The sequence below is a fragment of the Leiobunum rupestre genome, chromosome 10 (assembly GCF_980474605.1).
Source record: "Leiobunum rupestre chromosome 10, qqLeiRupe1.1.hap1, whole genome shotgun sequence".
Taxonomy (NCBI): domain Eukaryota; kingdom Metazoa; phylum Arthropoda; class Arachnida; order Opiliones; family Sclerosomatidae; genus Leiobunum; species Leiobunum rupestre.
Genome location: NC_143393.1, coordinates 46518852 through 46546251, shown reverse-complemented (window position 1 = coordinate 46546251; position 27400 = coordinate 46518852). Strand labels below are relative to the sequence as shown.

At 38.3% G+C, this 27400-nt stretch overlaps 3 protein-coding genes across 4 annotated transcripts; 1 reads left to right on the top strand and 2 right to left on the bottom strand.

Annotated features, from left to right (window-relative positions):
- Window positions 1-1226: 1226 nt before the first annotated feature.
- On the bottom strand, window positions 1227-23208 carry LOC149926057 (uncharacterized). The gene is made up of 4 exons (XM_090160232.1): window positions 22741-23208; window positions 17172-17268; window positions 16067-16472; window positions 1227-6630 (listed from the first exon to the last, which is right to left on the bottom strand). Exons 1-4 carry the CDS (start codon window positions 22924-22926, stop codon window positions 4419-4421), a joined length of 2901 nt encoding a protein of 966 aa, XP_090016358.1. The 5' UTR covers window positions 22927-23208; the 3' UTR covers window positions 1227-4418.
- Window positions 8813-11279, top strand: LOC149926059 (uncharacterized). Of its 2 annotated transcripts, XR_016476885.1 has the most exons (8): window positions 8813-8956; window positions 9018-9430; window positions 9500-9955; window positions 10020-10096; window positions 10172-10358; window positions 10428-10854; window positions 10915-11060; window positions 11123-11279. XR_016476885.1 is itself a non-coding variant. In XM_090160233.1 (3 exons), the coding sequence occupies exons 1-3, from the start codon at window positions 8858-8860 to the stop codon at window positions 9612-9614; spliced, it is 627 nt and encodes a 208-aa protein (XP_090016359.1). In that variant the 5' UTR covers window positions 8813-8857; the 3' UTR covers window positions 9615-10012. The 2 variants fall into 2 exon arrangements, 1 of the variants encoding a protein (XP_090016359.1); XM_090160233.1 differs by lacking the exons at window positions 10020-10096; window positions 10172-10358; window positions 10428-10854; window positions 10915-11060; window positions 11123-11279 and having other exon boundaries at window positions 9500-10012.
- Window positions 11527-12415, bottom strand: LOC149926058 (uncharacterized). The gene is made up of 3 exons (XM_090161226.1): window positions 12057-12415; window positions 11756-11977; window positions 11527-11660 (listed from the first exon to the last, which is right to left on the bottom strand). The coding sequence occupies exons 1-3, from the start codon at window positions 12209-12211 to the stop codon at window positions 11534-11536; spliced, it is 504 nt and encodes a 167-aa protein (XP_090017352.1). The 5' UTR covers window positions 12212-12415; the 3' UTR covers window positions 11527-11533.
- Window positions 23209-27400: the final 4192 nt, after the last annotated feature.

Sequence of the window (27400 nt, the reverse complement as noted above, 5' to 3'; positions counted from 1 at the left end):
AGGAAGATCTACCGGGGCCCTGGGAAATACATCTACGTTTATGATGATGAACTCGATGCTAGACTTGAAATATAGTGCAGCGAAAACAACGAAGATTCTTTTTTCAGACTATAAAATAATAGATTAAACTACATACAAAGAAACTCTTACTATACGTAGACGCTGTCTAATTCTCGACATTTTTTCGGTGGTAGACTTGAATAATAGTGTACAGAAACCAACGAAGATTATTTTTGGGATTATAAAATAACAGATTAAACTCCAAACAATAAATGGCGTATAATTTATCGACTTTTTTAAATTTGTTCAAAATAACGTTAATAAAGCAATCCCACCTTACTAAAATTAACGTTTTCTGAATTATAATCTACTTAATTTATAAATGAAATATTGTTTCGAAAAACTAATAATTTTTTTCTATTATATTGCACTGCCGTGCAAAGCACAAAAGCATTAACGACCAAAAGCAAAATATGGAGAAAACCCGCGAAATTCAAACTTTCTTTGCCTTAAGATACCCCAACTTACTTCTTTCAAGTTTATATAGTAGACTTGGATTTTTCAACTCAAATTACATTCTGGTACTAAACAATTTACAGTCCAAACGATATTTCAGAAATCTCATTAAAACCATGTCTTAAAACGCGAAAAAAATGCGTTTTGATTTAACTTTTAAAGAAAATAAACACATTAATGCGTTTTTGGTTTGAAAATAATGCAAAAACCTAAAATAATGCGTTTTGCAACAAGTCTTTTCTCTAAGAACAAAAATTTTAAATTTGAAAATTAGTTCAAAATTGAATTTAATGTATAAAATAAGGATAAATAAAACCAAAATCTGTAAATCGAAAATTTGGTCGTTAATGCTTTTGTGCTTTGCACGGCAGTGCATGCATTTGAATTTTGCTTATACGAAATATTGCTATTGTAATCTTATCTATCGAATCTAAAAACATTTATGCATAAGTCTCAAAATACCTATAAGTATTACATTTCCAATTGTTTTAATTCTAAGTTTCTAACCAACCGTTATTTCGACAATGCTCTACCTATGTAGTAGTATATTTCGCATATTTTGACACTTGGGGCTCTGTGCTGAACTAAACCTTGATTGCGCAATAACTCATTGTAGGACTAATGGTCATACTTACTGTTATTAAATTACTTTTGCTTTATATAATATAAAAAAGTCCACATAACGTAACCGCTAGATTTTATTCTAAATTCAATACATGCCTAAATTAAAATTATATATTTTCCATTAAAACAAATATTAATATTAACCTAATTCTAACAAGACATTTATTATTATCATAAGATTGTAATCGAAGTTTCAATAAGTGTGACTATGAGGTGTTTTTGTACTATAAAGGTCATAAACGAAAAAATCAAATTATCGTCGTTTTAAAAACAAGTTAACCCTAACGATATTATAAGTAACACACTTACCAAAAGTCAGTGGTATTAACTAATTAATAAGTCAGATTTTCACAGTGACGCCAGAAAAATATCAAAACAGTGCCCCCCGGTGACCATTTCGTTAACTATAAACTAACTCGGTTTGTACCATAAGTTTATAATTATTTTTTACATAAGTGGGTCAGTTTCTTACCCTCCGTTTTTTGTGATAACCGTTTTTTAGAATGAGCACACATATTTGCGTTACTTTAGACTTATGTCGTTAGGCCTAATACGCACCAAGGCGTATTCTGGAATTATAATTCAATATTTATTCCGACCAACTGACACACTTATGTAATGCAATTATAGGCTTATGGCCCTATCAATTTCTTGTTGATTTATTTATTTAAAACATTTTCTAACTATTTTAAGCGATATTTACGTAAATTTAATTAACAAAAGTTCAGTTGATCAACTCTGGAAAATTTCGACATAAATTCGGCATTGCCCCTGTGAAATGATCTTCCCCTTCTATCATTTCCACATAATTAACTTATGCTTAAACTTATTGAAACTATAGCTACAATCATATGTAATTACATAAAAGTATTCATTTCAACCCTGAATATCGAAATCTTTTACGTCATCACTTTAGCCAATCAGGAGACAGGCTATGTTCCTCTGCGTGTTTTAACCCGCGAAGAATATTACTTGTAATAGGCGATAGCGTAAATTGCAAGGTATACTGGGTAAAATTTCTTTCGGGAAACATTTGTGCGCCATCAAACGGTGGAAACCTTTAAAAATAGTCACGTGGTTTTAAAATTGCTTGTAAGTTTACCGTTGAACAACGACTTCCAGCTTCATTAAATAAATCTTTAAAAGTTGAATTTTTAAAGAAAGTCATACTTAAAATTTTGTTGAAAGTTATGTTTTTAAATATTTTTATTTTTAAATAAAATATTGATTTGTTAAACTTAATATAACGACGACTCTGACATTAGTATTATTATTGTAATAATAATAGACTAGAAAATTGGAAAAAAAAATGAAAGACTTCGACAAGAACACGTTTTTAACCTAGGCTTAGTGTCGCAGCGCCTATGTTTTGACCACGGCCAACCCCGATAGCGTTATAGAAGTTGGCAGTGCTATGACGCATTTCCGGGAACATTTTAACAAGTTAGCTAAGACCATATCAATTTATGCTATCGCTTAGTCTTCAGAAAATAGCTGTGCTATCACAGAACCAGTTGATAATCACAAATAAAGTTATTGGATGTTAGTATTTGTAGAATGTATTAATTTATACTCAGGGAGAATTACTATGTTGAGACAATGTTTAACTTTGCTCCCAATCTCACTTCCGCTCCAGTAGTAAGCCCCTCCCTCCTAAACAATCAAATCTCATTGCTTCCATAAAATCAGAAGTAAATGAACCGAAGTTATCAGACCGCTATATCTCTCATACTAAACGCATTTTCTATATGAGATCTCCCTTTAATCGACGTTTTCAAATTTCGCGCCTTCATAGCTCCACTATCGCCATCTATCGACTAGAAGGTGATGACGTGTATATCGAATGTGGATACCCACAATTCCCTAGTGCAATTTTTGGCGGGAACTAAAGGGGGTGGAACTCCGATGGATTTTCATCTCCCCACGTTAAGGAAAATGCCTTTGGCCCTCTCCTATAACTTCGGTTCATTTACTTCTGATAAAACTGATAATGATAGTTGAACATTCGATCGTTTCATCAACTTAGTCGTTTTGCCCCACAGACCACTTAGAGGGACATGTATCGTTGGTAGAATAAAATCAAGGCTTTTTTAAGAGCGCGCCATCTGACGGCAAGTAGAGGCAGTTTTAAAGGTACAAAGATGAGCGCGCGCGACAATAAAAAATGTATTGTAGAAGCTGGCTCGCGCATGACTTTTTTATTTTAATTTAGTAAAATAAAGGATTTTTACGCACTATTTTCTGTTTGCTGTAAAAAAGCCATATCGTTTTAAGACACCTTTTTCGAAGCTAATGCGAGTCCTTCTTGGGGTAAGTGGTCTGTGTTCTTCTTAAGCATAAGAAACCACATTCGTGTTAAAATAAATTTCGGGCTAAGCCTTGTCAATAAAAATGAGCCACTTTCAAAACGTGGTCCATTAAAACCGTAATTTTTAATCAATGAGGTAGAATAAATAGAGATCCAAACAAATCCGGGATTCGCGGGAGACGTTTTATTCGAGTAGGAGAATTAGGCTTTAAGCAAGTGTCGGCTCGACGTGAAGTAGCTCTTTTTTAGACAGATGTCGCTACCGTCGAAATAAAAACAAGATAGTTAAGCTATATTTTGACCCAAAAGTCGGGTACTTATAGGTACCCCTCGCGTTGATTGGCTCGTTTGTAAATTGATCAATAACATAAATTACTTTAATTTTAAACAATATATTTTATATGGGATATATAATTTAGGTTAAAGTCGACTAAATAGAGTATAAGAGATCTAAATATAATACTATACAATGGCTTACTGACGACGGTACCATTTAGATATTTTAAATTTAAGTTTCCTTTGCCATAAATAGATGGCACCACGCTCTCCAGTAAAGTCGCTTTTTTCGAAGAATCGGATAGATTCATGGCCATCTCTAATAACGGGGGCCATTTCATAATACAGGTGGCAATGATAGAGCTGACAGTTGCTTTAAGTTTCAACTTTAACCAATCGTGTTGGTGCCATCTGTTGCAAATTATATGAAGATTTAGTTTTCCAATAACACGATAGATGGCGCCAACACGATTTGATTAAGTTCATTTACTAGGCCTAACTCTCCAACTCAACAAATACTGTCCCGCGAAATGGTAGGTCCTGGAAGGCGGATTTCGATCTCTATTTATTCTACCTCATTGTTTTTAATCGTCGACGCGTGACCATCCCATCTTAGCCACTAACGCAATTCGATATTCACGATAGAAATGAATACTTTCGCGATAATTCTAATAAAAACCAAACTGTAGTGTTTTTACGACAACAAGGCGGGAAAGCGGAAGAATGTGGATATGCCAAAAATGGAATTAATTCCCAAACAAGAGGCCAGTTCCCTTTTCATCCGACCGCTGACGTCGCACGTGACCTTGTCGGCGCACGCTCCCGCGTCTTGGGAGCAGAAGGTGATGACTTGCGAAATGCAGAATGAAATCTCCGAGCTGACGGGGGCGCAAGTGGCTCCCTGTTGGATGAAGTCTTTCCAAGTTCCCAGACAGTTTTTAATGCCCAGAAACAGTCGGAACGGTTTCCCGTTCACGCCCTGCTGCTTCTGCATTCTTATTTCGAACAACATGTCGTGGTCCGCCGGAGGGAAAGTCAGCGAACACGTCGTAATGACGTCCGGCAGCCTTTGATTCGCTTCCATCGACAGACGCGTCTGTTGCAAGTTCACGGTCACGTCGAATATCGGTTTCCAATGAGAACTTTGCGTGCAAACCACGACCACCTCCCGTCGACCGTCGCAGACGACCAGTTCGTCGAAACGGCCGCTGGTCAGGGACATGATCATGGTACGTAGGAGACTCGAAAACGAAGAATCGGAGGACATGGTGAAGCCGATGTCCAGCATGTTAAATTTCTCTTGCAAGTTAGACGACTCTAGTAAATGCTCTTGGAAAAGTCGCTGTAAAATTTCGTGTCCGTATCGGCCGAAGATTCGCGTCCTTCTGAGACTTCCCCGAGGACACGCGGTCCGCAGCAGTCGGAAGAACCGCAGCAGTAATGGCTGGGGGACGTCGATGATCAAGGACTGGATGATCGGGTTGGAAAACACGGCGCCGCAGAAGGAGTCCATGACCGACGCCTGGTACTCGTACTCCTGACTGGTGAATTCTTCGGAGGGTAATCCGTCAGGAACCCAAGCTACTTGAACTTCTTCCACCGCTTGCGCCTCTCTCAGAGCGGTTGTAATATGTTGCAGGAACAGATTGTGGTAAGGCGTGGCGACTGTGGAGTTGAAGACGAATGTGAGGCGATGGATTTTCTTAATTTCGTTGGTGAGAAGATCGGTGTAGCCACGCCAGAACATGGAGCTTAAGTGGGCCGCCGAATGTTCGATGCGGTCGTCCGCGTTCACTCGATCCAACAACGCTTTCAGGTTTTCTTGGGAGGACCCGCATTCGTTCAGTAGAACCGCCACGAAAGCCACCCTCAAGTTGGCGTCTTGGAGGTCATCGGGGACGATAACGTTCAAATCCAACGGGATGATGGCCAACCCGGAAGGCCCCGTTATCTCGGGTATGGTCAGCAGCTTAATCACCCTGTGAGCCTTGGGACCCAACAGGCCGCAGAGGAAGATGACGATCTGGTAGAGCGTCTGGGGGTCGCACTTGACGAAAATGTCTTGTATCTCGACCTCTTCCTCCTCGGCCAGGCCGGAGAAGTTGGATTCGAGGTACAACGCCGCCAGGAATTCCATCAAAGACTTGTAAACGGTTTCGTAGATGACGTCGTCGGAGATGCGAAAGAACATGGATACCCTTTTCAAGATGCCCATGCCCAAGGCCATGTTTCGTTCTTCTTCGTCTGGAAATACGGCTATGATCTCCTGTTCTCGGACATGGAGTCTTCTGTTGGTCAGGGCAGTCATACAAACGTACCCTAACCGAACGAACAGTTCGTGGAATGGCAATTTCCCGGCTGGTAAGTCGTCTTCGTCGGGTAGTTTGATGCCCAAATTGTCGGCGCATTGTCCGGCCAGAAAACGGAGAACCGCCATGAAGACGTCCGTTTTGCGTCGAAGTTCGCTCAAATCTTCCTTCTGGTGGATGAAGCAGATCAAAGACAGCATCAACGGACATCGTCCGAGCCCGTACAAGTTCCCGGAAGGCCGCAACAGTTCAATCTTCAGCAATTTGGCTTTGGAAGGCGCGTGCATGAAGTTGCGGTTGATGTAGGCGTCCTGTTGTATCGGGGAGAATCCCTTAATGTTGAGGTAGCGTTGGAAAGACCTGACTAAGTAGCTGGGCTGCATGGGCCGGGAGGTGACCAGGACCGTGGCGGCGCAGAGGAACGACTGTTGCTCCCCCTTGTGGATTTTGATCACCCTTTCGACGGCGGAGCGTTCGGAATTACTGGGTAGTTCGTCCAGGCCATCAAGTATCAGTAGCAATCGGGAGCCGAGGCCTCGGAAGGCTTGTCGGATTCGGTTCTGGATGACCCCCTGGTCGCCGTTCAGCTCGCAAGACCTGGTGATTAACAGCCATTAGCCCAATTTTGCCAAAACCCCGGTTACGATAAACCCAGGCTCGCGTAAGCGCAGTTACAAACCTTCACCTAACTTGCTTATAAATATTATCAGAAGTAAATAACATATATTTTTTTAGAGAAGAATCTACCTAGGATTTAAAAATGAAACACGTACATTCTCAGGCTCAAAATGTACTATTACCAGAAGTGTATAATATCTATCCAAAGAATATAAAGCCCCAGGAATGGAAGGATTGATATTTTTGGCCGCGTGTTTTGGCCGAACTAGATACTTCCGGCAAAGCAAATCAGAGTAACCGGAAACGGTTAACGCAACCCGGTCTCTCTTTAAAAACGAGAGGCGCAAAAGTTCCACTAGACGGAGCTACACCTTCCATTCCTGGGGCTTTATATTCTCTGATCTATCTGACAAGATAAGTATCAATCCTTCAATCATGCTAATGTTATTTGCTTGAAACAGCTTCCACTGATTTTAGGGCCGAATTCCCCTTTATTCTGACTTTCCTACGCTATTCAGCCGAAACATATCACCGATAAACAATTTAACAGAGTAATTTCACTTTGTAGCTTTGGCTATGGCCGCCATTTTGTCCGTGTTTTTTTTTCTGTATGCGAAAAAGCATGGATGACGTCGTGTCACGTGAGACTAAAACCCCTCCGCGGCTTTGGCAGGATAATTACAAACTGCTTCGAGCCTGCAAAGGTTCATTTTTCATTTTATTGACTTTCTTTAATTTAAATCAGGTGGTCGGGTTACAACGCGTAGGAGGGTGGTGGCCAGCCCCTCATGCCACGCGAGCCAACAGCTCCCTACACTAACTATTACCGTTAACCTCAACAAGTTTTTATGGAAGGGGAAACTGAAGAGCTCGGGGGAAAACCCCATAAACCAGTGGGGAGAGAACTTGCTAACTCAACCCAGTACAACAAATTAGAATCGAGAGGTCGGGGATGGTTCACTTTTATTCAATAGATAAAGTTCTCAAAATTATTCGTAAAACTTTTTGATCAAGTAATTTATGTTTCTGTATTATCTAATTAATTTTTTCATTAATTTGTAAAATTAATCGGAAAAACGACGTTTTTTTCGATAAAAAGCTCAAATTTTCCGAATAATAAATGTTTTTTAATAATTTTCCGAAATATTAACCGTTAAATTTCTTTGTTTAATTTTTTCCCGAAAAAATCAATTTAATCATGGTTAATGATTAACCGTCCCCGACCTCTACTTCAATCGAACCAGCCTCCTCTTGCTGCGAAGCGAAAGTGCTAACCACTCCGCCACCCCACATTATGTGATGGTCTAAAAATATGCTAAAAATGTGGTTTATAAATAACTAATTCTGTCAAAAGATATATAACATATACTTCTGCATATTAGCATATGTAACGTTATCTATCGTAAGTATACCATAATTTTCTGTATTGAAACCTTGTACGCGGGATTTGATATAAATTACGTCACATAAAACTCCGTGGCGAAAAACGCGTCATCAACTTATGGAATTGATTGGCTTTGACGATGGTCTGTAGCTTAGCTCGTGCTTCGCGATCACGAGATTTTGTTTCCATGGTAACCTTTTCAATTTTACGAATTTTCCCATTTTACACTTCACTAATTTGCCAGTTTCAATAACACTACCGCCATCTATCGGTTTCCAAAATTTAGCACTGAATAAAGCAGCGTGTTCTTAAAGGTTACATTTAAGAAAGACGTACTTTGCCGCAATACACGCTTCTATCTCTGGCGTCTCCCAAAACGGGCGAAAAGGGGGAAAAAACGGCGCTTGGTGCGCTGACGTCAAAAATGGGAATTCCTCTCTCTATCAGGCTCCGTCACAGAGATCGTCTACGGTACTTCCGCGCTTTAGCCTTTTAGGGCCTTACTTTGAGTTAACCCTTGCCTAATTTTATTGTTATTTTTTAATATTCTAATACTTAAATTAAATAAGTATGGTGGTTTACTGCAATGCGTACGGTTGTAATTCGGCTTATAGCAAGGGAAAGAATAGTTTTTTCAAGTTTCCTCTGGATAACCCATCGCTATTAAAAATATGGGTGTCTAAAGTAAAAAGAAAGAACTTTAAACCCACGAAGCACTCGAGATTATGTCAAAAACATTTCGAAACTAATTGTTTTGAAACAAGTACAAACGCTGAATTTCTTCAAAGTCTTGGTGTTGATAGCACTTTTTGGCCTAAACGGATGTTAGTTAAAGGAGCAATTCCGAATATCTTTGCATACCAAAAAGAAAAGGAAACCAAACGTCCAAGGAGTCTTATATCAAAAAGGCAAAAGAAACTTGTAAGAATTATCCAGGGTTATATTATATTAAAAGATTTATAAACGTTGTTCAATAATTTAGGAAATAGAACACATTCTGGGTGAGGCTGAGACCGAGGCTAATACAATTGGAGTGGTGTCAAATGCAGAGATGTCAGTTGAGGAAGTTATAACTTTGAACCCTACTCCAAATCCTATATCAATCCAGACTGATATGAAAGATGCTTTTACTATGATGGATCTACAGTTCAAATCCAGAAAAGTACAAACGGTTAAGATTAATAAGCATTTCCGTTCAAAAAGTACGCAAACTATCGAGAAAAGTCAATCTGAAAACAAGCTACCTATGCCAGAGGAATTGAAGCCCTCTTGCAGTTGTCAATCTAAGGATTATGCTGATTCTAGTACTCAATACTACTCAAGTGATATTAAAAATGAAGATTGCAACCCAGATGACCTTAATACCTCATTTTACGAACCCTCTTCGGAATCAGAGTAATGGAAAATATTTTTATATCTCCTTTCATTTAAAGGTGTCTTAAACAATGCTTTATTTAAAAACAGGAGTGATTCTGACTTTGATATTGAGGAAGAGTTACCCGAAGGTCCGGCTGGAGGAAAAAAGTTCATAGTGTTTATGAGTAACCTCATGCAACTCTTCACATTCTGCGAAAATTAAATATATTAAGGGGTCAATGGTGTGCATCGAATCTCTTTGTGTGAATGGACACTCTCAATGCTGGTATAGTCAACCTCTCGATGGAAAACTGCCCATTGGAAATTTGTTATTAGCAGCTGGCATGTTGTTTAACGGAAACCATCCGACTAATATCATTCGAATGCTCAAAACATTAAACATTCAATGCCTTTCATTGTCAACCTACTATTTAATCCAGAAATATTATTTATATCCGTCTATAATGGAGGTGTGGAAGAAGGAAGAAGCTGATAACATTGCAGAGTGTTTAACATTGGAGGGTGACGTTAATTTCGGAGGCGATTCAAGATGCGACAGCCCGGGTATTAATTTTTAAACGTGATTAAGTGCCTCTCTGAAATACAAACAAAAAAAATATCCATTCAGGTCATAATGCTAAATTTGGGAGTTATTCTATCATGAACCTAAAAACAAATAAAATTGTCACTTTTCAATTAGTCCAGGTAACAATATACTCATTTTGAACTTACCCTCACTGCTATAAGACTATTTATAATTTCGTATCATTCTTTTTATAGTCAAATGAAGTTGCCAACTCCAACGCAATGGAATTTGAAGGGTTGAAGAGATGCTTGAAAGTTATTGAATCTCGTGGGGTGAAAATAACAAGGTTGATAACAGACCGGCATCTACAAATTACCAAGTACATGAGGGAAACGTGATACGACATAGTCCACGAATTTGATCCTTGGCATGTTTCTAAAAGTAATAGGTCTTAATTTATATTCTAATATTATAATTGAAATAGTTAACTTGAACTATTGGTTTTTCCAGGTCTGAAGAAAAAGCTAGCTGCTGCGAGTAGAATCAAGGATTGTGCCGTAATAGCAGACTGGATCCAAAGTATAACCAACCATCTGTATTTCTGCGCTGCGAGTAACACTAAAGAGGAGAAACGAGATAAATGGCTCAGTCTTCCAAATCACATTTCAAATTTACATAAAAATCACCCAGGGAGCTCATTTAAAAAATGTTTGCATGGACTTTTGGATAAAAAAACAGAAAGAAAAAAAACTTGGATAAGACAGGGAACCTTGGCTCACCTTCAAGTTGCAAAAATTGTTGAAGCGAAAAGGCTATTGAAAGATGTTGAATTAACTTCCGGATATGGAGGGACAAGTTCGCTTGAGGGGTACCACGCTACTTTGTTGTCCAATGCCCCTAAAAATACACATTTTTTTTACGAAGGAATGCAATCGAGGTCAATATAAAATTTTGATATGTATTATAAATCGATTTACTATTCACTTCATTTAAATAGACTAGCTTTATCCGCTCTCCATCACAATGAAAATTGTCAAAAAGATATAAAGAAATTTGGTGACGTAGACCAGTGTACGTATCGATTCTCCAAAGCCAATAAAGGAAAACCTACTTTGGTATTTCGAAAGGAGGATTCTACCTATGGTGAGATTATTAAATTTATTTGTGATATTTTGAGAAAAAAATTAAAATATTTTTAATTTTAGGTTATGTCGAAACGCTATACCAAAAGGTTCTAGAAATGAGAAAGATTTATCCCACTTACGAAGAAGCTAATAAGTCTTTGGGAAAAGATATTGTACCACCTCCCCTTTCATATTCATATGATCACCCACCTAAAGAAGAATTACTTACAAAATTTACAAGCAGATTTTGCCAAAAAAAGTAGTTTGATGATTCTTTAACAGTCTGACTGATTAAAAAATTCTAATTTTATTTTAAATTTGTAAAAAGTTTTAAAAATGACAACCCTTGTAAATTATTTTAAAAATGAGACTAGTTTATTAAACTCCTGGAGCATTTACTTTTTCATGACAAATATAACTGAACATTTTCTAAAGAATTTGACTAAATCTCTTATCACTAAAATTTAAACATGTAGATATCCTTGGTAAGTGTCATCTGGTGAGGGAAATCTTGCACGAATGCGAGATAACACATGATGGAATCACTACTCTCAATCGCTCACCCAGATTTTTGTAAATCATGCCAACAAATTGCCTGTAGGCTGTATATCTGAATCGTCTAAAAACAAAAACAATAATGAAATAATTTTTATAATATAATTATGAAAACCAAACTTATACATTGACAAATTATTTGTCAATGGTTATACATACGCATTTGGATCATTGTTAGGTAACCCAAGCCTTCTTATAAAGTTCCGGGCATATAATCGGTACGCTGTGTTTAAAACATAAATGTTTAGGCACACTGCCTCAAATCCAGGGTGCAGAGTAATGCACGAGACTTCTTCCATTTTATTTCTAACTTCTCTCTGCTCTACACAGCACGTACACTCATCCTCCGTTGCCATAGCTTTACAATTTGTACATCTACACCTAATTGGCATTCATTTAAAATTAATCACATGGTTGAAACCAATTAAATAATTGAATAAATGAAAATAAATACACTCACCAGGTATTCACTTCTGCATCTAAGCGGTGGCCATAATCATCTGAATCATCAGAATCATTTGATTCATTATAACTATAATTTTCCGATATATCAGACTCACTAGAACTACTACTATTTCTTTCTGGCTCAAATCTATATGGTTCTATTTGTTGCATCGCTAAAATTTAAAATTAAATCACTCGAAATTTAGGACTACCGACCACGAAGTTTAAATTGCCGCTTAGGAAGTTTCCCGCCTGTGACGTCGGCCTTAATAAAAACACGTGACCACTAGCGTTTTCCCGTTTTGGAGTGAATCATGTCGTCTGCTTAAATATCCCCTTTCTAATGCAAATTAAAAATTAATTACGGTCACAAAATAATAAATGAACTGTTTTTAGGATATATTATACTCTAAGCTTCACGAAAAAATAGGTTTTTATTTTTATTAAATGTAACCTTTAAAATTAGTCACGCGCAAAAATACCAACTTGGCCAATTGCGATTAAGATAAAACGCGTGTCTCAACTATTGAAATTGGCGGTACTTGTGGTATTTGATAATACCTTTACATTCTTGAAACTGGATATGTGTTACCATAAGTGTATAATATTGTTACAAAAGTGTGACACTTCCTATTCTTCACATGCAAAAGTTTTACTGAGAGCTATTCACAGTAGCGGCGCTAAGGTTTTTTCACAGGTGGGCTAATTATTTTGTGGCCCCTAAGAATTTTGTGACCCTTACAACTTTAGTGACCCCTTATAAATTTTCCAGGAAGTGAGAAGAGCAAGGTCGTTCTATTGTTGCGGCTCTCGTCGCGTTTACTGGACCCCCTATGACCTTGTATCCGACCTGGAGGGGACACTTGCATGCCCTGGGTATTTCCCTAAATTCCCTTTCTTTTCTTTTTATTGTCCATTCAAATTTCTCTCAATTTCCGCTCCCTTCCTCCCAAATCTATCTGTTTATGGTCTACTATCTTATTGAGTAAATAAAACAAATTTCTAGAGATTAAGAAAATTCATAAATTCAAACATGTGGCCTCTTAATTATATATATGTGGCCCTTTTAATATAAATATGTGGCCCCTCTCAGAAATGCAGGGGGGGGGCTAAAGCCCACTTCAGCCCACCCTTAGCGCCGCTACTGGCTATTCACGAGACAGACTGCATTACGGGCTTCGTCGCCATTTTGTGTCCGCTTGCTAACAGGTCATACGTTGCTTTTGACAGAGCCTCGCTAGGGGGAGATTTTCTCCTTGTGATGACGTCACGCCGTTACTAGCTCTCAGTAAAATATTCCCCAAAGTGACACACTTATATTATAGACTTATGGTGATACTTAAGTTGAATATGCTATCATAAGTAACATAATACCCCTAAGTATGACACTTGAAGCTTTGCTCATGCATTTTTTCGTACATCCTTTCTTCACCAAAGATAAATAATAATAATAATAATAATAATAATAATAATAATAATCAGCTAGGCTAATACACAACGCACCGCCATAGGTATCAGTCATCTAGCGACACTATCAGTAAAACGAGTAGCAACTCTTTCACCCTCTTTGTGATTTGAATCTTTCTATTGGTCATCCAAAAGGAGTCAGTTCAAAACTTCAAATTCAGGAAATCATATAGTACTCCAAAAAATTTCATCTGTTGCGTAACCATAGTATTGCCTACGAGCACGAAAATGAAATTAGTGCGGCTAAATACGCATTAAACCTAAAAATGGTGGTATTCATAATCACGCCAAATTCTAAGAATATCATGTTACCGGAAGTTGGGTAAGATTAATTCACGGCGCCGCTACCATGTGGCGCTATTTAAAATTTTATTTGCGTCACTGTGAAGAAAGGATGTAGTAAATTTTTTCACAATGTCATACTTAGGGGTGTTATGTTACTTATGATGCTATTAGTAATTGCCAGGAATCCATACCTCTACTTGGAATGCTTAGCACGACAGATTTTCGTCTCGAAGTGGCTGACGGTTTTTTTGACTTCACTATGTTAACTTAACTAACAACAACGTGAGAGGGGAGCGCGCGCAGAGGGGATATTTTCTCTCGTAGGCGGGGCCAAAGCCGTCAGAGTGATCTTACCATACGCGATACGCCAGGATACGCATTCCAAGTAGAGGGATGGATTCCTCTAATTGTATATGTAACATAATTACCAGTAAGTATGGCTCTACATAAAAATTTAATGAGACCATAAGTAACATAATAACAATAAGTAAGTCAATTAGGAGAAATTATCACTGAACTGATTTTATTTATTGCTATTGCGCAATCTAGGTTTCGTTCTCAGCACAGAGCCCCTAGTGTCTAAATACCAAGAACGATAACATGCTAAGTTGGCGATAATGTCCGTGTCGAAAAAAAGGTTCGTGCAGGAAATTAGGAAGTGTTATTGTTAGTATGTTACTTATGATGAGACCTTGGCTGCGTTCAGTAACGCTCAACGGACTCACCGTTTGAGTCCGGATTCGCACTGTACGCTTTTCACGTTTCCGGTTTTGACGTCACGTTGCCCGTCCGTTGAGCAACGAAGTTGTGTAGCAGGTGTTTCCGTTGCTCAACGGTCACGTGACGTCGCAGCATAGAGTAAGGCAAGCTGCAGACGATATTTTACAAAATTTACAACACGCGTAAAAAGCGTTCAACAAGGTCCTACGTTACGTTTAGCAACGGTCTCAACCAAAATAATTTTCCAGATACTTCGTTGAGCGTTACTGAACGCAGCCCTTGTTTTATACCGAACATACAATTAGTGGAACGTAAATGTAAAATTCTGATATTGCTTGTGCTAATGAAAAGGTTACCATGGAAACGAAATCTCGGTGACCGCTAAAATATAGATTGTCAAAAGCCGAAAAGCGCGAAGAATTCAAACTCCTCTTCACTAATAGTTCTTTTTATAAAATAACCTTGGCCATCTTTTTGAAATGTTGCCCACCGATTCAGCTGTGGATCCGTTTTCTCTCCCACTAAAGAGTTTATGAACTCATTCTTAGGCATTGGCTGAACTATTCCAGGGCAACATTTCAACAAGTTGGGCAAGCGTAAAGACATTTTATAAAATCAACAATTTCCATTTCCCATTTATAAAGTTGATGACGCGTTTTTCGTCGCGGAGTTGGAACTTTGAAGTTAAAGAAAATACGATTATGGCATACTTACGAGTAATTATACAGGGTGTTTCAAAAGGTTATGCAAGAATTTGAAGGAGTTGTAGGGGTGAGTTGAGAAGTATGCCTGTTTTTTTCCCCATTTTCCTACGATTAGTTAAAAGAGCGCCAGAGAGATTCAAAGTGTGGCCTACTAGCCCCTGGAATTAGGCTGCAACCAGCGCTAAACGAAGAAGCAGGGACTTTAAATACTGTTTAAGTTTACTTTTTACGCTGGTTACCTCGATTTGTTTACAAAGTCCTTTTTTACGTATCATACGAACCCAAACGTTAATGTTCGCGTTTCCTCGCTGCTTGTTCTTTAGTTCTTTAGTTCTTTTATTGCTTAACAAGAGGTCTAAGACCCATCACGTTAAGACAGTGGACAATACAAATTATACATATACAGAGGAGATATTATATCCAGTTTGTATGTACAGGAAAACAGTACAATGTGAGGGAGATACAAGGGAAATAAAACAAAATAAAGGAGTTATGTATTACATTATTTCATGTAAACGAGTTAAATATAAAGTCCTAGGAACACAGTTAGCTCCTTGCCAAACTGTTTGGGGTTGGAAATGGACTTTAGGAAGTCCGGGAGAGAGTTTCAGTCACGGATCGGTTTTGCGTTTGTTGCAGCTTACTTCGAAGGGCAAGTAGGCCACACTTTAGAGCCCTCTGGCGCTCTTTTAACTCATCGTAGGAAAATGAGGGAAAAACAGACATACTTCACTACAACTCCTTGAAATTCTTGCATAACCTTTTGAAACACCCTGTATTACATATTTCAATTGTAATCTGCGCTGAAGGGAAGCTGGGTTTTCACGTACCAGCGAATATGAAAACAAACCTGGTGAGCAAATTCAAGATGGTTTCCTCCAAGTTACCCGACATGAGGTTCCGTAGTCGGAAGAAGATGAGAATTTTAAAGTGAGACAAGTAGGAATTGGGTGCTGTCGCCCAGTCGTAGGCCATCTTGGTGCAGATGGTCGTCTTACCGAAGCCAGCCTCTCCTTGCAGCAACGTCTTGGTGGGCGCTTCTTCGTTGGGTTTGCCGCCCTTGAAGATGTCCTCGGCGTTGTAGTCGTCTTGCCGGACGAAGCGACCCGCTCGGTTCAGCTCCCCGATTTCGAACTCCACGAACGAGTCCTCGGTGTTGACTTTCTGGTTGGGTAGCCAAGGCAAGGGTTTCTGCCATGGCTCTTTCGTCGTGTACAGTTTCTTCAATGTCACGCCGATCGTCTCGATGAGGTTATCTGCAATGGTTGCGTTTTGGTAAGTAACTGCGATATCGTGTTGCTTGTGAAGAGCTGATCACTTTTGGTTTGCCTGTACACCGATTACGAAGAGTACGCCAAGAATACGAGGAGTACTCTGAGATTATGAACAGTACGTCGAGAATCCGAGGAGTACTCTAATATTACCAACAGTACGTCGAGAAACCGAAGAGTACTCTAAGATTACCAACAGTCCGCCAAGAATACGAAGAGTACTCTAAGATTACGCGTTGTACTCGACGATTACAGACAGTATGTAATTATTTAGATCACGTTAAGGAGTACACCGAGATTACTCGAAGAGCACACCGAGATTACTCGAAGAGCACACCGAGAGTACTCGAAGAGTACACCGAGTGATTACGCGGAGTGCTTGACGATTACGGATAATATTCGTAGATTACGCATTGTACGCGAATATTCGTGGAGGCCGTAAAATAAGGCCGATTATGCCGAAATTACGCGAAGAGTACAAGGAGTACGTGCTGATTTCAGAGAGTATACGCAGATTACTTGGATTAAGTACACTAGGAAAAGTACGCGAAGAGTACGTAAAGGCCGTAAGATAAAGCAGAGTAAGCCCAGAGTACGCGGAATACCACGCTATTAGTTACTCATTCAGGGAAACGTGTACAGTCATCACGAGGAGTGATCAGCCCTTGGCTCGAGTGTCTCTACCTTCTGGAGATCTAGTTGACCTTCTGCCACGAATGTAGACCGACGGAGAGCCAATCGGAGTGAAACAATCAAACTCCGGGAGATATTGAAAGAAATTCTGAAATAAAGATTAAGCAAAAATGTGTAGATCGATTAAAAAATGGCTTACAGGAAAACAAACATTTAAAGCAAAGAGTTCTCTGGATAAATCAGGGATCTACAAAAGGTAGGGAAAGGTCAGGGGTAAGTCAGGGATTTTATTTAAAATACGCGAATTGCTAGAATAGTCCATAATGAAAAGGGATAAAAAAGCTAAACCCTAAACAAATTTGAAGAAATTTAAAAACTTACAAATAGCTCGTACCAATAGGTCTTCTAATAAACATAAAGACGCGAATCTCGGACCAAATATAAGCCAAGAGCCCATGACAAAATAAGCCTGTGATAAGGTACACGATGGGTCAAGGTATTTTTTAATTAGGTTAGTGATTTGTAACAAAGAACTGTTTGCCTTACGGGTCAAAGTGGGGGCTTTCCGAAAATACGAGACACGTGACGTCACTTCCGGTGACCTTGAAATTGATATGACCTGATATTGGTATCATTCGATTGGTCTCAACGTGCTCTTACCAAATATCGCTAAATTTACCTTCAAAATTATCGATTTCGTCTAGCTTATATGTTATTGGGGTCATCTTCTGACCGCTCTGATGAAGAATTAGAAGCTATAGCATTAGAATATTATGCACCGAACATAACTAGACCCGAAATTATTAATTATGTAAATGATGTGGTTATGACATATGACGATAACGAGGTAAGTAGTTAAGCCTTGTCATTGTACTACCGCCATTTTAACTTCGCGGGAAGGTTGATCAAAATTACCACGCGTGTTCCACTGGAAAATATTTCAGTGGTGCTCCGACAAAATCGGAGGCAGATCTATGACGTCAGGTACCAATTTTAGAGCGCTCTGAGGTCTTATCAGTGGAACGCGCTATTAGTCTAAACATTTAAAATTTCAAAACGCGTTTTTTTAGCAACGGAAAGTCGAATTGGAGGATAGTGGTGGTGAGTACGAAATTTTAAGCTAATGACAACCACCAGGAAACTATCTAAGGAAGATTTTTACGGCCGTGATGAAGCTCGTAGAAACGGGCGTGTCTTAAGACGGTAAAACTCACGAGAAAAACCTTAGATATTCCAAGTGTATACCTCTATAGTTTCCTGCAACCACATATGTACTGCAGTCCATAGGTGGTTCTTATTAAATTAACTCTAGGGATTTTATTTAGTCAACCAAATAATTTTGTGATTTTAAAAAAACAATTTAACACTCTCCTCTTGTGATCATAGAATAGTTTGATATAATCAAGTTAGTTACATTTAATAAAATAGTTTGGTAGTTATACGTATGATTTTACCATACGCCTAATTCAACTAGCGACTTGTAAAGCCATTTACCAGTATCCGGGTTAGAATGCGTGAGATTTAGGATCAGAACCCTGAAATCAACACCTGCTGTTTAATAATAAAAACCTTTGCTAAGCAAATTTTAGATAATTCAAGATTTCAACGTTCCAGACTGTTAGCGCTATCAGGTAAGAAGGGGTTCCTGGAGGTGGAATTATAATACCAAGAGCATAGGCGAATAAGGCGATAGGTACCCGAGCGCGGGACAGGGGGAAGGCATTGGGCGGTAATTTTTGGTCGGACCTAGGACTTTCGTAGCATCTAGCGGTGGATAAATTTATTAAAAAATTCGAATTAGTCGTCTGCATATTTGGAAGACGTTTTTAGGGGCCTCATAGTGATTGTTGCGGGGGGGGGGGGGGCTCTGAGTTCTCAGCTACGCCACTGGTTATCTCCCCACTGGTTAAAGAAGTTTTCCTCCAAACTCTTTGGTTTCCCCTTCCATAAGAACATGCTGAGGTTAACGGCAATAGTAAGTTGGCATGAAGGACTTGCCACCACCCTCCCACGCATTGTAACCCGGCCATCGTAAATTGGCTTCACAAGTCACTGTAGTTGACTTAGGCCTGCGTGGTTCCTTGGTCATTAGCTTAGCTGATTATTATTGTTATTACATTACGGTAATTATAATATCATTTATTAAGGGAGTATAAAGTAAAATGTTCGGTTGTGAATCAACGAGTTTCACTTTTTTGCCACTAGAAGGGCTGCAGATAATTTAGGGTGAAGAGTCTGTTGAAGTCTTTATTCCTACAGCTTAAACTTGAGGAAAGCTCCTGCCGTACTATAAAGTAATGGCACGGTTACGTCACATAAGGTCACCTATGCTTTTTTATATAAAACATTTCGCTTCAAAAATGGCGGCGATAGTCAAGATAAGAATTGCTACTACCATGAATGTATTCATGTCCACCATAAAAATCGAACTCCATTAGGTAGTCGCTAGGATGGGAGAGTTATTATGACGTTGGCCACGCGCCGTCACTCAAAAATTGTATTAACAGGCAAGGTTTTGAAACTTTACTAGCTTTCAGCTAGGAGCAACAAACACACCCCACACGAGGACAACGCCACCCGTCAAAGGTCGTGGATTTTCTTGTGTACATTTTTCATTGGCTAGACGCTTTAGCGCCTGCTGCCGTCGGAAGGGGAAAATTCGGACATTGTCTCCCCCCCCGCCCGTATAACATTCAGTGTAAAGGCTCGTCCAATGAAATTTGTACACAACACTGCGTTCGCGTGTTTAAAGGCTAGCTGCGTTCTCCTTGTGTTTGTTGCTCCTAGCTTTCAGTGACAAGGCTTCGAGCGAAATTTAGTTTCCAAAATTTTAACACATCTCTTTGATTGAACGAAAATAGGTAAGAATATTAATAATAAATTCCGTTTTTTATTATTATTAAGTAAGTTGGTTAAGTACTGGTATTTTTATAAGACTCACGAGTCATTTTCTTCGCCGGTTAAATCAAGGATCCTATATGTTAGAAGGATAGGTAGCCCTCCGGCCAGCCCGTGTTTTCAAAACGCCGGCAGCGCCGTCGATATTAAGAGAGCCTCTAAACGTGGGACATCTTGTTTCTATTCCCTCAACGACAAATTTTGGCGGTGCTTCCTCCGTGTTTTGTCCTTGACGGAATCCAAAGACGGATTCTCTATCGCGCATGACCCACCGACGGAGCTGCCATTTTTCGTCCCTCGCCTCATATCCTTCTAACGTATAGGATCCTTGGTTAAATCATGCAATCCCGGAAACGGTTTGTGGATCGAGTCAACGACAAACGCCTGTCTCCTGATTGGCTCAAGTGATTACGTAAGACTCAGAAGGGCACCGCCCATCTTAGCCCCAGATGGTAGAAAGGGTCATGATAGAGTTCGATATTCATAGTTGAGATTGGCAGGTCACGTAGCTCGTGCAAGGGGACATTTGAAACGTGAAATTTTAATGACCTTGAACCAAGTCTTCCAGGTCATTTAAAATTTGTCTCGAGCACCATTAGAGATACAAAGCTCGTTGCAATAAGAAAAGTGTTTCTAATTTGACCAATAACATTAAAAGTCGAGGGATTTTAGACAAAACAAGAACGTTGTGATTAAAATAATGTACCAGACACCAGGTTGAAGGGCTAATAACTTGAAAAGTACTCGTGCTAGAGTATCAAAATTTGCTAGACATTCTCATCTGGTAGCGGGTCTTTAGAATTTTCAAACTCGGATGACCTTCAATTCACGGTTCAAGGTCATTCAAAGTTTTTCTAGAGAACCAATGATTTTGACCAAAATTTAAAACAAATTAAAAAAATTCAGCTGAGCTTAGCTAGTCACTCCTCGGACATGATATTAACATCTTTTACGCGAAATTTTGATCTTATTTAGTTGGGATAGAGCCCGGCTCCTCTTATTGCGAAGCGAGAGTGCTAAATACTTTGCCAACTCACTTCTACATTCGTTTAATATTAATTTACCTGCCGTCAAAAGTAAATATACAGCATCCTTAAACTTGACAATTCTGAGCACTACAGGTTCTCTCGTATCCTGATCCAGTTGCCTAGGCAACGGCCACGTTTCAAGTTTGAAGAGTTAAGGGACCCATAATAAATATGGCGTCCCACAATGCAAATTATTGCATTATCACAAATTTTTACACATTCTTTAATTCCCCAGAATTTACGGGAATTGTTTTAATATAAATTGTAGTTTTAGTCTTAAGAGAAATCTTGTGGAAAGGAAATCAAAATGAACAGATATTATTTACAACGAATTCACATTTAGTTCGGGTTTAAAATATCGGGTTTGAATTTTGAGCCATATTAACTGATCTGATAATATCTGAACGTAAATGCAAATATTATGATATCTGATCTATCGTAACTATTTCCTTGGTTTCGATAACGCTAATTATCTGAGAATCGGTTAGAATGTCTCTATAATTTTTACCTGCTATTTAAATAAACCAAAAGACGTATTTGAGACTGAAACGAGTCTAGGTGGCGCCACTCTCTATTGTCAATTTAGAGGAAATGCATAAATCGGAACGTCGTAATTACTTTGGGTTAGCATGGCGGTGACACAATACAGTTTAAAAATAAATAAAAGGCAAATATGAATTTTTATTCACCACCGAATACTATCGCTACGCCTTCGTTGGTTCGCCATTGAAACCTAATTAGGTAGTGGCTAAATCTGACGCTATTAGTTTTTCCTCATCGTTATTCGTAAATTTGACTTTAAAAATATTGATACTTGCATTTTAATATAATTTTCGCATCGTTTGCTTATATTTTGATAAGTTTATTTAAGAAAAAACGTTCTTATGACTTTTTAATTTGTCTGTAGCAGCCGCAAGATATTAGGCGCTACCTCGGAGACGCTAGCACCGTTACGCCACCTAGACTCGTAACCATATAATACGCTTAATTGCGTACCATAAAACGTCCTTAAGCAAGTGTCGGCTCGACGTGAAGTAGCTCTTTTTTAGACGGATGTCGCTAGCGTCGAAATAATAACCAGATGGTTAAGCTACATTTTAACCCAAAAGGCGGGTACTTATAGGTACCCCTCGCGTTGATTGACTCGTTTGAAAATTGATCAATAACATAAATTACAGTAATTTTAAACAATATATTTTATATGGGATATATAATTTAGGTGAAAGTCCACTAAATAGGGTATAAGAGGTCTAATGGCTTACAATGGCTTACTGACGACGGTACCATTTGGATATTTTAAATTTTAGCTTCCTTGGCCATAAATAGATGGCACCACGCTCTCCAGTAAAGTCGCTTTTTTCGAAGAATCGGATAGATTCAAGGCCATCTCTAATAACGGGGGCCTTTTCACAATACAGATGGCAATGATAGAGCCGACAGTTGCTTTAAGCTACTGGCTGCCAACACGCTAATTAATAGCGTCTGCTAATACGCTATCTATTTAGTTTCCGACGTCAACCAAAAGAGGGCGTAGCGACAGTTTTTGACATCGTTTAAAAGCATCCTCAGGACAAACTCCTTTCATGGGCTAGGCCACGAGCAAGATTCTTTAACCTTACAGAATTCGTGAATTGCCCATTCTTGATGAAGATAGCGGCACAGCGGGCTTTTGGAGTTCATTATCAGTTGCTAACCTGAGTAGTCGGTGACGATGAAAGTAGAGTTCCCGGAGATAATTTGTCTGAGAAGTGGGAATTGGCCGGTGAAAGTCTGGCTGATGATCCCGGCGAAGCGCTTCTGCTATCCGACGTCACCATTTTTAAAGGCGCCAAAAATGCCGAATTTGTAGATGGAATAGTGAATCTACTATTTCCCTCCATCGGAAAAAAATACTTTTCTTAACGTAAAATACTCGGATACCAGGTTATTCTTAGAAGTTTAAGATTTTTAACTATGTGTTTCGACAACAATCGCATTTCCTTCTAAACGAACCTCTGAAATGGCGAATGGCTACCGCTTTAAGACGCGAAACGAATCTCGATGGTCAAAGTAATTCAATCTTTTGAAATGGAAGTAATTAAAGTCGCCGGGACAGTAAAACGATAATCAAACCTTCCCCGAGATGCCGTACTTTCATTATGAGTGTTCAAATACCTTTCCTACCTGCTTCTATAGACAAAATGGACTTTAATCGTAGCGACAGTGACATAACAAAAAAAATATGGCGCTGCTTGCTGATAAAACGGAGAGAAGTTCTTCTTACAAATATGACCTCGTAAAACAGCCTGCTAAGTGGTGAATATCTTTAAGATGATAATTGCATTTCTTCTATTAGTAACGACGCGGTAGGCCTAGGTGCCAAGACGCGTTGCTGATAACGCGTGTGGAGGGGCTCCCAAAGATTACTACTTTACTGACAATAAATACAGCAGACTAACGTAGCTCTCATTAGCCATAAATTATAACGGCGATTTAATCATAAATTAATTTCATAAATTCCATCGACGTCATAGGAGAGGAATTGTTTTGCATTGATGATTCTGTCAGGCTGTGACGTCTTCATTAAAAAATGAGATACTATGAACCGAATCGAACCGGTTTGAATTTGTGGCTGTTGTTGTAAGTGGCATCAGTGACGCTTTTGGGATAAGATTACGGATAAATCAGCTAAAAACACTTTATCAGGCGCAAAATGATATGTTTTGATTTTTTAAAGTGATTTTTTGGGCAAAATCAACACAGAACTTTTAAAGATTTTACTTGCAAAGCCTGTCTAGACGATTGACAAAATATTTAGAAACATCGGGGGACATTGACAACTGTGACTAAATTTCTGATAATACAATCTTATAAAACGAGTGAAAACTATTAAGAGCAACAAGAATTGTAACCATTTTAGGTAAATTTAAAGTCAATTTTAGTTTTTGTTCGCGTTGGTGTAGCTAATCTTCAACAATAGACCACGGCCGACTTTGATCACGCGCTGTTCGCGCTACAGCGGCCAACACATTCGTCGAAATTCCGCGAGCAAGGATTTCCCCCTATAAACTGTACTATAACGTGTAGGAGTTCAGCGCCACTCTCGGTTGTTATATTGACTTCAATGTAAAAACTATTCTAAAAATAATAATCCGCTAGGGGCGCTCACGTCATACACATCTTTTTCTCATAGGTTAACACAGAAACGTCAACGAACGAGATGGCCGCTGTAGCGCGAACAGCGCGTGATCAAAGCTGGCCGTGAATAGACGCTCCAATAAATCATGCTCCCAAGAAAACGCCAAGAAGTAATATTTTTGAGAGCCAGGACCTGCAAGTCTTTGTTTATATAGTGATTGTTAAAATAATGGAAATTTTCACCTTTAAGGAAGCAACGAGCGTTCCCGTTTAACTAGGAAGCTTTTTTGACATATTAAGGCTTGGCAAAAACACGACGTTCTGTTTACAGGTGAAAAGTTTCCATTATTTCCACAAGCACTATATAAAGTTTATATAGTGCTTGTGGAAATAATGGAAACTTTTCACCATTATAAACAGAGACTTGCAGGTCCTGGCTCTCGGAAATATTACTTCTTGGCGATTTTCTGGGAAGATGATAAGATGATTTATTTAAACGCCTATTTCTAGTTTAAAATTTTTTTAGATTTACTTCTAATATATATTTTATTATTCACATAAAAATTAGCATGATAAATAGCTTTATATTGCAGTAGCGATCTCTTCAGGGTCTTTCAATGAACTATTTACCTCAATTAAAAAAAAATCATAATATGGAAAAGTACATGTTGAAAACCTTTCTCAAAACAGGAAGACCCAACAAATTTCTAGCTTAAGGGGGAAGAATACAGTAAAAGCAGAGAGTGTAAAGATTATGAGAGGCGTCTCTTCCTATTCCCGTAACGTTAAAATTTCGTACAAGATTTTGAGAGCGCGCGCCCATAGGAGAGGTTACGATACTATCCGACACACGATGTCGCTACTGGAAAATTTTTAAATTTTGTAAACATCCGGAAAGTTTTTCATCAGTCATGGCTGTTAAACATAGTTGAATTATGCTAATTTAAAATTAATAAAATTCAATTCCATGAAAAATAAAGAAACGTAAGTACAAGAAAGCGGACTATTTATAATATTTTGATACTAAAAGAATTATTTGTTTGATTAACCAAGGAAATTCATTGGAAATTTTATGAAATGGCCGAGGCTTAACGAGAACAGAGCTTTATAACTTAATACGAGGAAACATTGAAGTTTGTAAAATGAGATTAATGTTGTATTTTTAACAGTTTCCTATCTAATCTATTCTGGGTTTTCGTGTATTCATGGTTAATTGAGATCTTGTTTTTTAGGGAACTATGTATGCATAATTCTATGAAAAAAGATATCATGTTTTGGTATGCAGTTGCACATGGAGAATCTTCATTAGCTTTAAAATATTTCTTGTCAATTCTTTGAATGATGAATCTCTCCAAACGTCCTTTAATATTTGTCATGTGCGATAAAAGCTTAAAACTGGTGTCAAATACTTAATTCATTTGTCTCCGTTACAAATTTGAAGAAACTATCAGTTGGTACGATGAGGCTGCTGAGCAGCTGATAGAAGAATTCTTTGCTGTTTTGAAAGCTTTAAAGTAAAAGAGCAGATTTGTTGGGTCAACAATTGGATTGTCTTTTTTGAGTTGACTTATGCAAGAAGAGCATTGAAGGTTTGAGTAGCAGCGGTGAATTAGATATCCTGAAATGTAACTAAGAACATTTTGTTTTAGCAGGTTTGGACTTCCAATAGAATTACAAAATTCTAAGTCTTCATCGGAACATTGCCCCTGGCTTTGCGAGACTACAAGATTTTCAAAATTAGAATCCGGTGGTTTCAAGAGATTATTCACAGAGGCCGCCCTGTATGCAGCTCGAAATTGTTGTGGATTGGGATGATCACGGACTCGCGGTTGCCTCCTTTCTGTCTTATAGATCCAAGAAAATTATCTACAAAATCTTGGCTAATCCTGTCCGTTAATAAAAACTTAATTTTGGTTTTATCCTTTAGATCTTCCCAGAGGAGTAGCAAGGCTTGAATTGAAATTACCATTTTCTGAAATTTCCAATGGTGTAGAGTCATTAAGACTGAAAATTGTTGGCACAGCGGATGGTGTGAGCCTATTTTTAGTTCTAATATTCATGAAACTGGCATCAATGAAATTATTCGCGCAAATTATATGGTTAACGTGTAAATATTCCGTAGTTTTATTTGTAAGCCCTTCATTATTTACATTTTTCAGCCACAAAATAGAACTAAACTTTATATTAAGTTAATATGCCTATAAGCCTATCTAATGAAAATGCGAATTTACCAGTCTTTTTCCTTTGGAAACTTAAAAAAAGATGAACAAGGATTTCTTGTTTTCAATATTTTACAATTTAAAACAAAAGAATATAACCCAGACCCACTAAATTATTTAAAAACCTTGTAAAACTAGCATTAAAAATCTGGAAAGTTTTTGCGTCTCTTTTAAACCTAACATCGAAACGCACGCGCTGTGAGAACGGCGCCACTGGTGGCGCCATCGCTCTTACGGTAGTAGTGGACATTTTTGGGAAAAAAAAGTTAGTACGCTTTTTTGAAAGAGAGACGCCTCTCATAATCTTTACACTCTCTGGTAAAAGCCTCTTTTTCGTTCAAGCTGAACGTTTCTGTTTTAACAATTACATAATTGAATTATATTTTTTTTATTAGGCTGAACCTTCCTCTAGTGCTTAAAATAATTTTGATAATTCTAATATTAATAGTTAACGGGATATAAGGTCCTAACTAAAGGGTAGTTTGGGCGCTTGCCCAACTTGTTTAGCTCCGGGGGTCCAAATTAAAACGTAATAAGTTAATTAATTTTGAATTTAAAATTGTCAAAATTATTTTAAGCACGAAACAAGAGGCTGTTCTACACTTAAATATTAATTTTATAAGTTAAAATTTAAATTAAAAGAGTTCAGCTTCAAATAGCGTGAAAGTAGACAAGGGTCTTCCCCCTTAAATTGTTTAAATATCTATAATTGTAATAAACAATTATAGATATTTAAACTCCCCCGTCAAAGTCAAATATAGAGTTTGTTTTACTGCGACTGGACTTAAAAACTATTTATTAATTTTACTGCGTAAGCGGTTATCAAAGTTCTGACAGCAACGTTAACTTTGCTAGTTTCAATCATATCTGACAAAGACGAAAAAGCAGACGATAATGGTACTTGGACGTCATACCTCAGCGTAACTTGAATTAACCATTTACGATCGAAAAATATCTCTACGCCCCCTTTGGGTCGCCATTGAAACCTAGATAGGTAGCGGCATAATGTATAATATTT

What these genes read in the sequence shown, in the direction of transcription:
- LOC149926059 (XM_090160233.1), top strand. Translation starts at nt 8,858, where the DNA reads ATGTTAGTTAAAGGAGCAATTCCGAATATCTTTGCATACCAAAAAGAA. An exon ending in CAAAAAGGCAAAAGAAACTT is followed by an intron (nt 8,957 to 9,017) that starts GTAAGAATTATC and finishes TCAATAATTTAG; the next exon opens with GAAATAGAACACATTCTGGG. An exon ending in GAACCCTCTTCGGAATCAGA is followed by an intron (nt 9,431 to 9,499) that starts GTAATGGAAAAT and finishes ATTTAAAAACAG; the next exon opens with GAGTGATTCTGACTTTGATA.
- LOC149926058 (XM_090161226.1), bottom strand. Translation starts at nt 12,211, where the DNA reads ATGCAACAAATAGAACCATATAGATTTGAGCCAGAAAGAAATAGTAGT. An exon ending in GATGCAGAAGTGAATACCTG is followed by an intron (nt 11,978 to 12,056) that starts GTGAGTGTATTT and finishes AATGCCAATTAG; the next exon opens with GTGTAGATGTACAAATTGTA. An exon ending in CCTAACAATGATCCAAATGC is followed by an intron (nt 11,661 to 11,755) that starts GTATGTATAACC and finishes TTTTGTTTTTAG; the next exon opens with ACGATTCAGATATACAGCCT.
- LOC149926057 (XM_090160232.1), bottom strand. Translation starts at nt 22,926, where the DNA reads ATGGAGGGAAATAGTAGATTCACTATTCCATCTACAAATTCGGCATTT. An exon ending in CATCGTCACCGACTACTCAG is followed by an intron (nt 17,269 to 22,740) that starts GTTAGCAACTGA and finishes TCTTTATTTCAG; the next exon opens with AATTTCTTTCAATATCTCCC. An exon ending in ATCTTGAATTTGCTCACCAG is followed by an intron (nt 6,631 to 16,066) that starts GTTTGTTTTCAT and finishes GTTAATCACCAG; the next exon opens with GTCTTGCGAGCTGAACGGCG.